This window comes from Stenella coeruleoalba (genome assembly GCF_951394435.1).
Source record: "Stenella coeruleoalba genome assembly, chromosome: 8".
NCBI lineage: Eukaryota > Metazoa > Chordata > Mammalia > Artiodactyla > Delphinidae > Stenella > Stenella coeruleoalba.
The window spans coordinates 48,106,035-48,120,580 of record NC_137154.1 but is presented as its reverse complement, the minus strand read 5'-3'; the positions used below and the strand labels follow the sequence as shown (position 1 = coordinate 48,120,580).

The 14,546-nt window shown below is 46.9% G+C and overlaps 1 protein-coding gene across 1 annotated transcript in view; it reads left to right on the top strand.

The window, feature by feature from the left end:
• Positions 1 to 14,546, top strand: part of DNHD1 (dynein heavy chain domain 1) — a gene marked incomplete at both ends in the record, with an annotated part of 65,411 nt that overhangs the window by 25,109 nt on the left and 25,756 nt on the right. Inside the window, 7 exon segments of the mRNA XM_079929559.1 lie at positions 2,691 to 2,956; positions 3,047 to 3,290; positions 7,725 to 7,882; positions 8,364 to 8,533; positions 8,535 to 8,848; positions 14,045 to 14,172; positions 14,274 to 14,472. Coding sequence (XP_079785685.1) covers positions 2,691 to 2,956; positions 3,047 to 3,290; positions 7,725 to 7,882; positions 8,364 to 8,533; positions 8,535 to 8,848; positions 14,045 to 14,172; positions 14,274 to 14,472 — 1,479 coding nt within the window.

Below are 14,546 nucleotides of genomic sequence, written 5' to 3'. Positions count from 1 at the left end.
ATGTCTCGGTATTGAACATTCTAAGATAGTATTCTCAGGTATGCTCCTTTATAATGCAGCTTTAAGCCTTTTTTATTTCAGGAAAGTATGCTTGAATTAAGGTTTTTAGTATTGTTCTCTTCCCTTGCTTTGGATTTTTCTTCAGGGACTCATATTACATGTGTTTTAGATCCTTATCACTTTTCCCCCAATGTATGTTCCTTTCTCTTGAAATATATTCTTTTAATCCTTATTTCTTTTTTATTTTGTAATTATCCTTATTTTTACCTTCTATTTTTCTTAAGACATTATTTACCTGTTAAGTTTATTTGCTCTTATCTTCCTTTTAGTTCAGTTTCCATTCCAAAATTTTGCTTTCTTTTATTTCTAATTCTTTCCTGAGTTCTGTTGCGTAATTTCTGAGTTTTTCTAACTCTGATATGTGGTTTTCTTTCATGGGTTATGCCGTTTTCCTGGTGTCTTTTGACTTGTTTTGAAATGGGCTTGATCTGTTTCCTGACATGCTTTCATTGTCTATAAAGATGTTATTCTACTCCCCATTCTCTTTTTCCTTATACTAGCTTTGTATGGGGTTTGATGTTGGTACTTTTCTGTTACTCATTTCTGAAAAGTTCTCTTTTACTAACTTTTAGGAGACAGCTTGGTTCTCTAACCTTTCAATTTGCTTTTCTGTTGATTTTCTGTAGTGTTCAAAAAATGAGGGCTAACTTTCTGAGGTTTCCTGGTTTCTGTTTCTCTCTCCCAGTTTTATTTGGACCTTTTCTTTTTCTCTATTGCTTCCATTCTGCCCCCTTTTTACTTTACCCCCAGCAGTTTCACCTTAGTGCTGAGTACTGTCCCAGAAGGGAGCCCTCGCCGGTTGGTTTTAGGAGCTCATTGGGCATAGACTGCTAAAGCTTCTATGGACCTTACCTACCTCTACTGGAGCGGGCAAATCCCCTTCCATTTTTACCTGCTGTTCTCGAATTAGCCCTCTTCTTTCCACAAAATGTCTGTTGGCTGTTGCGGAGTTTTCCTAGTCTCAGGTCAGTCTGGTATACCATTGTTCTCCTCTGCTTCCTTCCCCATAAATGGCGATGCCACTTGGGACTTGAGGCTGTAGGTGGTTTGTTCCCACCCACTTATATTTTAGTGTTTGTAAGGATCCTTTGTCTTCATTTTGTTAAAAAATGTTATCCAGATGGGTTTTTCGTTTTACTGTCTAATTGCTCTGTCAATTTTATATACCAAATTCATGTGGGAATTTGGAATAGATTTCAAAATTATGCTGCCACTTCCACCATCTTCCTTGAACCCCTTCTGGCACTATTTTTAAAGGATCATTCTGGATATGCAGGGCAGACTGCAAAGGGATAGAGGCAACGACCAAAGCAGGGAGACGAGTTAGAAGGGTATTTCAATAATGCCGTGAGATTTGATGGTGACTTGGGCTGGGGAAAGAGAAGAAGGCAGTGGTACAGGTGGTGAGAATCGGTTGGATTTTGGATATATTTTGAACATAGAGCCAATTGGATTTTCTGATGGCTGGCTGTGTTGTATGTGAGAGAAGAGTCAAAGATAGCTTTAAAGTTTTTGACTGGAGCACCCGGAAGAATGGAGCTCCTGTTTACTGACGTTGGAGGACTGCATGAGGAGCAATCTGGGGGCGGATAGAGATCAGAGCTCATTTTGGGCTGTTGAAAGTTTGAGGTGCATATTAGGCATCTAAGTAGAGATGTAGACTAGGCAGTTGTTTAAGTGGGATTGGGATTCAGGGAGAGATCTGAGCTAGACATATATTTCAGAGCAAATAGGTGGTACTTAAAACCATGAAACTGGATGTGCTCTCCTAGAAAGTGAGTACTGACGGGGAAGAGAAGGGATCTGAGGATGGGCCCTTGCGGGCACTGTGGTGCTTAGGTGTTGGCAGTATGGATCTAATTTCTGAACATTTTGATGCTTCTTCTCCCTTTTTGTGCAAAGTTTTAACACAAATACTAAAATTGGCAATTAAACAGTTTCTAAGAATCAAGGGGGAGGCCAAGTTCAAGGATATTCCTTAAGACGGATACTGAGGACCGGCTTGCTCACCTTCCTTTCTCACCTCCTCCTCTGTTCTGCAGAGGCTAGAGTGCTATAAACTGTGCTTCTCAGACCCCCTTGCGGCTGGGAGTCACATGTGATTTAGATCTATATGTGACTTCAGCTCAGAATTGAGGTAAGTAGGGGAGAGAGGCAGGGCATATGCCGTCCACTCTGATGGTAAGTAGGGGAGAGAGGCAGGGCATATGCCGTGCACTCTGATGGTGGGGCTCATAATCGCTTATGCCCATGTGCTTATGTAGCTGGTGGTATGGCAGTGACATCCCAGTTTGCCAGGCAGCACAGAGCCATAGACACTTGGCCTAGAGTGTTTTTGTTTTTCAGCTCTTGCAGTTATTCATAACCCATGTAATAATCTCTAATAATTTCCTCCCTGCTTTTACTAGCTAGACTGAATTCTGTTCTCTGCACCTGAACCCTAACTCATAAATTCCCTCGGTGGGTCTGGTACCGTGTTTATGATGTAGATGTACGTGTAAACTCACTCATGAACAGAGAATGTGTGTGTGTGTGTGTGTAATGTGTATGTACACACTCAGGGTAGAGGGAGAGGTTGTATGTGGTCCCTGGAGGACACTCAGGGACAATTATGGCATGTACCCCACTAGAAGACCATGAAAAGGAGGACTCGGACATGGACTTCATGATGCCCAAGTTGCAGGACCAACCCAGAGATGCTGTGGACATCTTCTGCGGCCCGAGCATAGGATTGGTGTGGCCCTGGAAGTCTCACACAGTTACTGAAGCCCTGGAGGTCTGTGGGCACCGGCTGCGGGGCCAGTACTTGCCCCCCAATTATAAGCAGCTGCAAGAGGATCTGGACAACAGCCCTCGAATCCAGCAGGCACTGGCTGTACAACAGGCCCTGCTGGAGGTGAGGACAGAGGTCTAAAGAATGGGACGGTGGCCACCACTTCCCATCATAGCCACCCACCTCTGCCCTAAACACCTTGTCTGCCCCTAGGGCATGCTGCGGGAGGTGCAGGAGTTCTGCAGGGACCATCACTGGATGAAAGGCATTTATGAGTTCCTGCAAGCCTGGGGGCCTCAGAAGCTGGAGTCTATGAGAGGTTGTCCTGTCAAGAACTACGCGATGCTGGTGAGCTGCCTGGATGGTTGGCGGGCCCGCGTCTCCAGCATCCCCGTGGAGCTGATCACAAAAGGCAGGCTGCTGCGGCTGAGCTGCCGTGACATACAGGTGGAGATGGGTGAGCGCTGCTTACCCCCCCCCCCCTTTGCCTTCTGTACCTTATCCGCACAGCCCTTCTTGGGCCTTCAGTGTCCTCCAGGGACCTTTGGTGCAGGCCCCTCATTGGACCTGTAGAGCCTCCCAAAGCCCCAGGTCCCAGGCCCTTCCCTTTGCAACCGAAGGTGCGATCACTGCAGAGGACAGCCTCTCCGCCTGTCCTGACTCTACTCATTCCCCACACTCCCTAGGAATTGTGTGTCCTTGTCTCCTAGCACCTTCTATTCTCATGGCACGGAAGTAGTTCAAACCAAATGTGACTGAGAAAAATCCTAGCCCGCTCCTTCGGCTAGGAGAACTCAGTTTCTCTATAGAGATTCCCAGGAATCAAGGGTGCCCTCTGCCCACGTGTGGCAGTCAGAATCGACACTACAATTTGCACGTATAAAAAATTACTCTCTTTAACTGATCTTGGCTTAGTCTGTAGCCCTAAATTCTGCTGATGGTGAAAAAAGAGACCGTTGGCCCTCCCAATCTGCGTGTTCTGTGTCTGTGGATAAAATTCCAGAGAGTTCCAAGAAGCAAAACTTGAACCGATAACTGTTTATATAGCATTTACCTTGTATTTACAACCATTTACATAGCATTTATGTCATTTTAGGTATTATAAGCAAACTAGAGATGAGTTAAAGTATACAGGAGGACATATATAGGTTATATGCAAACACTATGCCATTTATAAAATGTGTGGATTTGGGTATCCTCAGGGATCCTAGAACCAATCCCCCAAAGGGACAACTGTATTCCAATTGAAAGTGCACATTTTTTTCTTTTTATTTAAAGCAGCACTTTTGGTCTAATTCAGTCTATTTTGGGTATTTGGTCAATTCAAAATTCATACTACGGTTCTTGATTGTTTTGATTTTCGAGTGTCCTCTACTCCTTCTCCTCCCCAAGGTGGCCCCCGGCATTAGAGAGGGCTTCTGGGCTGTGTGCTCTTCTTTGCTGGCTTCTGCTGACTTGCCTGAGGTCCCTGCCCTCCTTCTGACCTTGCTGCTCCTGGTGAAGCTGTGTCCTGAGCTGGTGTAGCTGGCGTGTGTTCTCCTGGCTAATAGGAGCCCAGAGTGTCTACCTCTGCTGACTCGGCTCTGCATTGGCTCTGCTGACATTACATATCCTTAGGGTTTTAGTGAACCCTTCATCCAGTCTTTGTTTTAGGCTGGCCACCCCATAGCTTCTGCTTAAGGGTCCCTCGCCCCTCAACACAGGAACCCTATCTGGGCCCACTGGCTATCAACTCTCCACTATCTCCTGTATCCCCTGCCATTTGGGAGCTGTGGTGGACTTGGGAACGTTATATTTGGCCCTCTTTCTGCCACAACACATCACACCATGATTTCTGCTCTGCTGTGACTATCTCATGCCACATGACCATGAGGGCGCCCTGCAAGGAGGTATCTTCCCAAAGTGATACACGGAGAGTGGAGCTCGAGCCCACTCTGCTGTCTGTTCCCTGCTCAGCCCATCTCAGTTTCCCACCTCATGTGTCTACCTACCCCCGCGAGGCCAAGGCCTAGTTGGTCTCCCTGGGTCTCTGAGAAATCTGGTTTAAGACCTAACCTTGTTCGTCTTTTCTCTTCCTCCCTTTCCATGGGAAGGATGTCTCGTACTACTGGTTACTAGCTAAGCGCCTCCCCCCAGAGATGGCTGTGGAGAAACACACAGAGGGGTAGACTGGGAAGCTGCTGATTTGTTCTTCTGGGAAACAGAGAGGTTTTGTCACCTAACACCCATGAACGGCAGTAACCAATCGTGTCTGCTTCCTGCAGAGACTAGATACTCTCACATCCATGGCCTCCAGGCCTGCTTTCTTTCTTTCTTTCTTTCTTTGGTTGCACCAGGTCTTAGTTGCAGCAGGCAGGCTCCTTAGTTGCAGCTCACCAGCTCCTTAGTTGCGGCTCGCCTGCTCCTTAGTTGCGGAAGGCAGGCTCTTTAGTTGTGGCATGTGAACTCTCAGTTGCGGCATGCATGTGGGATCTAGTTCCTTGACCAGGTATCGAACCCGGGCCCCCTGCATTGGGAGCGCAGAGTCTTATCCACTGTGCAGCCAGGGAAGTCTCCAGGCCTGCTTTCTTTATAAGGTGGGAGGCCTTGGAGCTGGGCCTGAAAGAGTTTGCCTGAAAGTGCTTGCCTGCCTAGCCCTCCCTGCCTTTGCTCTTCCGCAGATGAAAGCACATACCTCCTTAGGTATCGTCTAGACCACAGAACTCCCCGCTCTTTCCCCAAGCCTCGCTCCTAAATGCACAGGGGATTCAGGCTGGCCAGGCAGAAGAAGGAGGACCTGTGATTGGCCTGCTTTCTTTCTGACCCTGTTTTGGGCAGGCTTCGCTCCACTCTTGCTCAGGAAGTCAGTGTGCTTTCTAGTCTGTTGGCTTCTTGGTCCTTAGTCCAGGTTCAACTGGCCTCTTCAAGAGGAGCAGATGGAGAGGTAAAAGCACAGGGCTCAGAATCCTGGCTCTGTTTTTTACTGGCTTGCATGACTTCAGATCACTGAGCTTCAGTTTCTTTATTTGTAACATAGGCATAACAGTGCAGTCGCTCACAGGGTTATGGGAAGGAGGATTAAATGAGATATTATTTGCAATGTTCCTAGCATTGAGTATGGCATGCAGTAGATGCTTAACTGTTTTCATTTCACCTTATTCCCTTCTGTCCACTCTCATCCTTCTTGCTGATCTAATTCTATCTTCTTATCCTGCAACTTTGTTCCTCTTCTACTTGGGCTCCCTTGAATACTTGAATTACCTACTGTTATGAGCTGGCCTCACCAGAAACTTGACTTCATACTTTACTCTTTCCCTCTCCCTAACTGCACCACGTCCAGCCTGTCATCAGATCCTTTCCATTCTTCTGCCTCCTACATATCTCTCAAATGTGTTTTCCCATCCATCTCCAACTTCCAACCCCGAGGAGCCCGGGTATTTTATCAGTCCATTGCTCCCTTATACCACACGGTGTCACTGTTGAGCTCTTCTCTGTCTTCACTGGCCCCGTGCTGCTGGTCAGAAGGCGGCACCATTGCAATAGCCTAGCTACTGTCATAGGTCAATGGGATAGTTTGAAAAAGCATAAGTGCACATCTTTGTGTTCTGTTCAACCTTGGGTACCCCTCAGAAGTTCCCTTGTCTTGGTTTTCTCAGTCTCAGCTGTTGGTGCCATGTCCTATTCGTTACCTCCTCCAAAGCTCCCACAGGTCCATTCCCTGTATGTCTCAATTATCTGTGCCTGGAACTCACTGTCCTACTTTCCAGTTGCAGAGATGCTCATGGAGGATGAGTTAATTTACTTTTCACCCTTCAAAGCATAAAATGTAACACAGTGGAGCCAGACTGCCAGAGTTTGAATCCTTGCTCTAGCATTGTGTGATGTTGATATTTAAACTCTCTGAGTCTCACTTTGCTTATCTTTAAAACAGGGGCAATAATAGTATCTGCCTCAAAGGCTTTTGTGAGGATTAAATGGGTTAATACAGGTAAAGTAGCTGACACTGTGTCTGGCATGTAGTAAGTACTCTATACTATATTTTGTGGCATACTCCATGCCCTATTTCTATATTGTATTTTGCTGCTCTGTGCATATTTTAACATCTCTGAACTTAAGAGGTGTATTATAATTGATGGCATCATTTTTTCTTTTTTCATGGTGTGTGTAAAATAATGGTGCTTCTTACAATCAGTGGTATCTCAGATCTGACGAGGTTTCGTGTTGGTATTATTCCTGTCCTCGGCGACACTGGAGGTGTTCATATTGCCAAAGCCAGCTTCCAAGATTATCTTCTCGCCCCAAGTCCACCTGACAGCCTCTTTCCTTTAATCCTTAAAAACAAAAGGCAGATTACACACTCTTCTTGGTACCTCTTCTACTAGAGCAGAGGCAGTAAGACTCCTCAGATAGAAAATGTTTATCTGTGGTGGGCAGTCTGCTCTTCATGGACACGGCATCCCTGTGCCTTTGCACATGGTTTCATCCACTTGGCGTGCCCCTGGAAGCCTTAGCCACTCAGTACAGTCAGCTCCAATGTCCCCTTCCCTGAGGAGGCCTTCCCCAGCATCCTCAGGCCTCCTGCCCCGTCACTGAGCCAGGTTGAGGGCTCTTTGAAGAGCATCTACCACACTGGTATGTGATTATCCCCTTCTATGTCTGTCTCTGCTGCCATATTGTGAGCTTCTGAGGGTGGGAACACTTTCTGTCTCACTCATCACTCTTGTCTACCGGTGCCCAGCACAGGCCCAAGTGCACTGCAGCTGACTGGACACCAAGCAGGGGTCCAGTAAGTGTTCAGCGACTGGGGGAACGAATTCACGTTCTGGCTGCCCCTTCAACCTGCTCCCACTCCGGCCCCGCCACGCTCCCCTGGTACTTCACCCCCTCATGCCTAACTCTCTCCTGTCTTCAGAATCCAAGCTGGTGGGCATCAGGAAGGACATTCTTGAACGGATACAGAACGAATGCCGGAGCCGCGGTCAGCAGCTAATAACAGAGCTCACAGATTTCACGAAGGCCTTCCGAACCTTCAACACCGACATCCACGCCCTCACGTGGTGCTCCCAGAAGGTGGGCTCTCCCCATCCTCCTTTCCCAGCTCATCCAGGGCCGTCCCGCTCGCATGCCCAGCACACTCCCTTCAAGTCTCAGCTGAGCTCTCGGTGGGGCGTGACGCTCTTAAACTGTGCTCACATGTGTGGTCTGCCCTTGCCAGCTCTCATCCTGTTCAAACGTGGCCCTCAACATCCTCATGAGAGGGGGAGGTCCTGGTGTTTTGAGAGGGAGAAAATCTGGCTTTCAGAGACCGAGTTCTGCTCTCTGTACAGTCAAGTAGGGATCCAAACCCTGCCATCAGGGCAACAATCTGATGGGGGAGGAACTGTGCTGTCTTCAGGGAGACCTAGGTCAGATGGGGGATCTGATCCCAGATTGCCCTGATCCCAGTTGGTTAAAAGGCGGCTGCTGGGGCCTGGAGCCTCTAGCAGGTGGGAGTGTCCCTCAGGATGTAAAGGGCTGTGGGAGTGCTGGTCTCATACTGTTGTCCCTGCAGCTGAACGAGGCCAACGAGCGGTACACAGAGCTGGAGGAGCGAATGGAATATACGCGGTCACTCTGTGAGCTCGTCCGCAACCACTTTGGCGTCTTCAGTGCTGAGAATGAGGCACTGGACATCTCGGTGAGAAGGCATCTCTCCCGTCTCTCCCAGTGCCCCTCCCCCATAACCACCTCTGCTTGACTACCCTCTGCCTGCCCCGCAGCTTCTGGACACGTGGGAGTCATTCCAGTTTGAGAAAAGCCAGGCCTCGGGGTTCCTGCTCAGTAAGCGACACGCCATTGTGCCTAAGCTGCAGCAGCTGATGGCGGCGGCGCTGGCGGAGCTGGAGGGCCTGATTGCGAAGGCCCTGTCCGGTCCCTTCATGGACCCTGAGCAAGAGCAGAGGAGCACTGAACGCCAGCTCATCTCCCTGGAGCGTCAGTTCCAGAACACAGCCAGCGGCCTCAGTGAACTGCACCATGCCTACACCACCTTCACTGGTACCGAGGGTCCCGCCCCCTCCATCGCCACCCTGGGATGCCCCCTCCCACTGAGATCAGGGTTGGGACTTAGGGACCTGCATCTTGGGTGACCCGAATCACATACCTTCATTTTAGTCTATTTTATATGTGAAAATTGCAGGACAAAATCTAAATACATTGGGTATGTCAAGTGTTGTGCTTAGGGTGGGGATGGGGGGCACACGGTCTGGTAGAGAAGGCAAATAGGTGAGCGTTCCATCAGAATGTGAAGGGGTCAGAGGGCTAAAAGCCTGTGCAGGAGAAATGTAAAGGTGTCCTCATCATAGTTGTGTAGCCCTGTTCAACCCAGTCCTACACCAGGCACCAGGTCCCAGATAAAAACGGGTCATGATGCTCCACGGCCACTGCTTCCAGCCAGTGTGGTGGAGAGAGGTGGCTGCTAAAGGCCTCACCGGCCCCTAGGAGGAGACCGGGACAGAACTTAGCCCTTAGCCCTTAGCCCTTAGCCCTTCTGTGCAGTGGTGCAGCTAGGCTGGCTCCCCTCTGCACGTAAAGAACTTTGCGGGCTCCAGTTTCTTTTCTCAGGTGCCGTCACTTCTGTCGGTCACTCGTATCCCTTGGAAGGGCACACTGCTTCTGACTGGCCTCTTGGCCAACCGCCAACCGTTACTATCCCTGCCTATGGGATCCTCAATCCCAGGGAGGGCCATTTGACCAGATGTGAGGTGGAAGACACTCTGGGACCATCCTCAAACAAGGGGCTTTTTCTTTGGTCAAGTATTGGGAGACCCTCATCCTATATTCTAACTGATGTAGACCAGACCTTGACCTTTCCTGCTAGTGGTTGGGGTGTTTGTGGAAAAGCAGAGTAGGGGACTCAGGCCTTGTGGGGTTAGGCCCAGGAAACCCCACAGCATTGCTTTTACTTCCTTCTTCCATCCCTGTCTCCTCACCAAACTTCCGGTTTTTAAAAATAATCTAGGATCTTAGATCCAGACCATTAATACTACTCTATATTTTCCACTACATATCTTTTATTTTACTTACTACCTTTGACATTTTTTTGTTCTGTAACTGTGTTAACAACTACTTTGATATCTAAGGTTTAATGGTTTTGTTTACCCACTGCCAATTTTTAAAGTACTACATCTTTTCATTATTTTCACTCCTTCCTTGGATGGCTGCAATAATTCTTTGAGTATTTCTTTTTTCTAAGAAGGGAGTTGGAGGTGTTAAAATCTCTAAACTTCTTATGGCTAAGAATGACTGTATAATGTCCTTATATCACAGCTTGGCTAGATATTGAATTCTGAAGTCACAACACTTTTTTGTCCAGACGTAGATACTACATCACTGTCTTCTGACATTTATCATTTTGGACAAATCTGATATCAATCTGATTTTCTTCCTTTGTAGGTAATCTTTTTTTCGATTATTTGATAATGGCTCTTACAGTTGCTCTGCTCCCGTTTCAGAATTTTTATCTGTATGTTGGATTTTCTGGATCTCTCCTCCATTTCTTTCATCTGCTTCATCATTACTTCTTTTATTCTTTTTTTTTTTTTGAGTTCTGGGGAAATGTGAATTTGTCTTATAAGCTTCCATTTTCTGTGGTGTCTACTCTGTAATTTCTTTCTTTTTAAAAAAATATTTATTTATTTATTTATTTACTTTTGGCTGCGTTGGGTCTTCGTTGCTGCACGTGGGCTTTCTCTAGTTGTGGCGAGTGGGGGCTACTCTTTATTGCGGTGCGCGGGCTTCTCATTGAGGTGGCTTCTCTTGTTGCGGAGCACGGGTTCTAGGCGCACGGGGTCCAGTAGTTGTGGCACGTGGGCTCAGTAGTTGTGGCTCATGGGCTCTAGAGTGCAGCCTCAGTAGTTGTGGCGCATGGGCTTAGTTGCTCCGTGGCATGTGAGATCTTCCCGGACCAGGGCTCGAACCCGTGTCCCCTGCATTGGCAGGCGGATTCTTAACCGCTGCGCCACCAGGGCAGTCCCTGCAATTTCCACTGCATTTTAAAACACACATACACATGTTGTATTTGTATGATTAAGTGCACATGTATATGTATGTAAGTGTATGTATATGAGTATATATACATGAACATATTTCCTAGCTCTGTCTACTGAAGAGTCCAAGAAGGAAATACACTCCAATAGCAAGGAACCACATTGTGCCCAGATCGTAGTTTCTAATACCATTCCCCACTAAAAGAAATCAGGGCTCCTCAGAGAATGAATGATTCCAGGGCCATGGCAGGGTAGGTACAAGATGAGAGTGGAATATCTTTTTAAGCCAGAAAGTAAGGAAGTGTTAAGTTCTTTTTAAAAGTGATGGGACATGGGCTTCCCTGGTGGCGCAGTGGTTGAGAGTCTGCCTGCCGATGCAGGGGACACAGGTTCGTGCCCTGGTCTGGGAAGATCCCACATGCCGTGGAGCGGCTAGACCCGTGAGCCATGGCCGCTGAGCCTACGTGTCCGGAGCCTGTGCTCCGCAACGGGAGAGGCCACAACAGTGAGAGGCCCGCGTACCGCAAAAAAAAAAAAAAAAAAATCCTGATAAAATTGATGGGACATGGCACAAGGACACAGAAGGGATGCTAACTGGACAAATCTGGGACAATTTGACCACCAGGGTAAGTACAAAGTAAACTACTGAAAAAAACAGGAATGTATTATCCATACTAGTACTAAGTAGATGATAAATCAGTGAGAGAGAAATGAGGACTTGTGCTTATAGTAGAATGCCAGAGCCAGCTGGGCAGTGTGAAGGGAGGGCTGGAGAGGGAACACCACATTTTGCCAACCATCATGGTAAATACTGGATTGGGTGAGGGGATCATCAATGAATGCCAAATTTGGGGGCAAATTTGACGAGGAACAGAATATTTGTACTGTCTTAAGAGAGTCTCCCTCAGAGACTACTTATTAGTTGCAAAGGTAATAATTCAGTGGAGAAATTAGGCAACATTTTGAAGGTGATCAAAATTAATATCTCCAATGAGGGACAGATGAGACACAAATGGACATCACGTACCTCCAGATGTGATACCCAGAGGACACAACATTACCGATTCAACAGTCCAGCTGGGAGTGATTTTACAAACTCAGCCATGAAAAGAAGCATACAAACACAGCACAAGAAACTTTCTGTTAACAAAAAAGGGAGAAAGGGGACTGTCTACTTCAAAAATGTCTATGTTACAAAAGACTGTGGGGAATGTTCCAGATTAAAAGAAGTTGAGGAGACATGACAAGTAAATATGGTACTTGACCCTAGACTGGCTGCTGTACTTGAGGGGAAAAAAATGCTATAGGGGACATTACTAGGCCAACTGACAAAACTGAAATATAGACAGTAGATCAGATAAAAGTATTATATCCATGTAATATATGAAGTTGATAATTGTACCAACGTTGTAGAAGAGAATATCCCTTTTCTTAGGAAATACACACTTGAGTATTCAGGGGTAAAAGGACATGATATATGTAACTTAGTTTAAATAGTTCAGAGAAGAATTATGCGTTTGTGTGTGTATACACACCTGCCCAGACACCCACAGAGCATGTAAACACAAATGGTAAAGAGAATAGGTAAAATGTTAACAAAAGGTGATCTTGATAAAAGGTATACAGGAATTCTTTTTACTATTTTTTTTTTGCAACTTTAAAAAGTTTGATAGCATTTCCAAATAAAAAGTTTTAAAATGCAATGGAATTTACGAAATAGATAATCCTCAAGTTTGTCTTTATCTTCTCGTGTGTCTGGAGATACTATGTCTGCTCCTTCTTACAAAGAGAGTTCTTTACTTGCTCAATATTTAATGTTAAGACAACTGCTATCAAACATTGTATGGGGGGAGTTCCCTGGGGGTCTTGTGGTTAGGCTTCGGAACTCTCTCACTGCTCTGGCCCGGGTTCAGTCCCTGGTCTGGGAACTGAGATCCTCAAGCCTCGTGGCACAGCCAAAAAAAAAAAAGATTATATGGGTTTCTAGCTGGATCTTTTGAGTTCAGACAAAGGAAGATTTTATTAAAGAGTTTAATTTACTTTGTATGTGTGGTTTTTGGGTTTTGTTTTGTTTTGTTTTTTGGTTAGATCGGAGCTCTGATAGCCTCGTGATTCTCAGACCTCCATGGTGGATGACGCATCTTGTAAGATGCATGGTTCTCAGCATTTGGGTGTAGCTTTTTCACTTTTTCTCTCACTCAAGAAGGTACAGTGGAATTCAAGTGAATGAGGATGACAGTTTTATTGCAATATTCTTGAATCTGGTCTGATGTCTTTTAAGTAAATTGCAAACCTCAGTACTATAATTATTATTAATAACAAATTATTTTTGACGCATATCTCAAAAATGAATATAAATTTTGGTTAAGAACTAACGCAGAAGCTTGTGAGATGAAGGGAGGGAATAATGGTCAGAGACAGACACGATAGGGAGCGTCACCATTCGCCCCTACGGTCCTCCCTGTGGGCCAGATCCTTTCTCATATGCATCTCACTGAACTCATTCATTTGTCCAACACATATTTGTTGAGTGCCTACTGTGCACCATGCGTGAAGTATATCAGTGAACAAATGACAAAACCCTTGCCCTCATGAACTGAACGTTCTAGCTGGGAGAGCAAGACAACAAATAATAAACATAAAATATAACCAAATGATGGAATATGTTAGAAAGTGATAAACGGTATAGAAAAAAAGTAGAGCAGGTTAGGAGGGGCTGGGAATGCCAGGGAGGGTGGCTAGCAGTTCTTAATGAGGTGGGCTGCGTAGGCCTCATTCGGAAGGTGATACCTGAGCAAGGACTTGAATGTGGTGAGGGAGTGAGCCATGTGGTTTTCTAGGGGAAGTGTGTTCCAGGAAGAATGAACTGCCCGTCAAAGGCCCTCAGCAGGAGGGAGCATGCCTGGTGTATCTGAGCAACAGTAAAGAGTGTGGTGTGGCCAGAGTGGCATAAGTGAGACAGAGACTAATAGAAGAGGAATCCTTCCCTTTCATCACTATCACATTTTCCTAGATATTCTTTCCTTGGACTAACTCTCCCTTGGATTATTGTACTGAACAATTTTGGACAACCACACCCGCCCCGTCCCTGGCACTTTAAGGACCCTCCCTTCTGTCATTATGGGCTCTTGACTGACCATCCCCCATCATGCCCCCACCCCCAGCCCTGCACATAGCCTAGGCCTCATCAAGCCCTATCCCACAGGGGACGAGAGTCCTGTGCCCTTGCCAGCCTGTGGGACCCGTCCTATTGTGCAGCAGCAGCGCATCTGGCACCTGTACCGAGTCGTCTCTGAAAGTATCAGCGAATGGAAGTGCATGGCTTTTGCCAAGGTGCTGACACCCTCCCTGGACCCCCTGCCTGGGAGTGGAAAGTCTGCATGGGTCGGGGTGGGGAAGGGTCTCCAGCTGCCAATGTGCCTTTCTCCCTACAGTTCAATCTGGCTATGGCCCAGGAGAAGACAGATGGCTGGCTGACAGAGGCGGCCCAGATGAGTGCAACCCCGGGGCTGCACAGCCCAGTTCTGCAGCGCTGCATGCACGTGCTGGAGGAGTTCTGCAGCCTCCTGCCATTGCTCACCAGGCTGGGCAGCCTCCAGCTGCAGAACGTCAACTTCCAAGCCCTCCTGCGAGGTGGGTTTGGGTAGAGTCAGAAGGGAGGGGAAGGGAAGGACGTAGGGTTTGAACAATGGGACAACTAAGTTCCC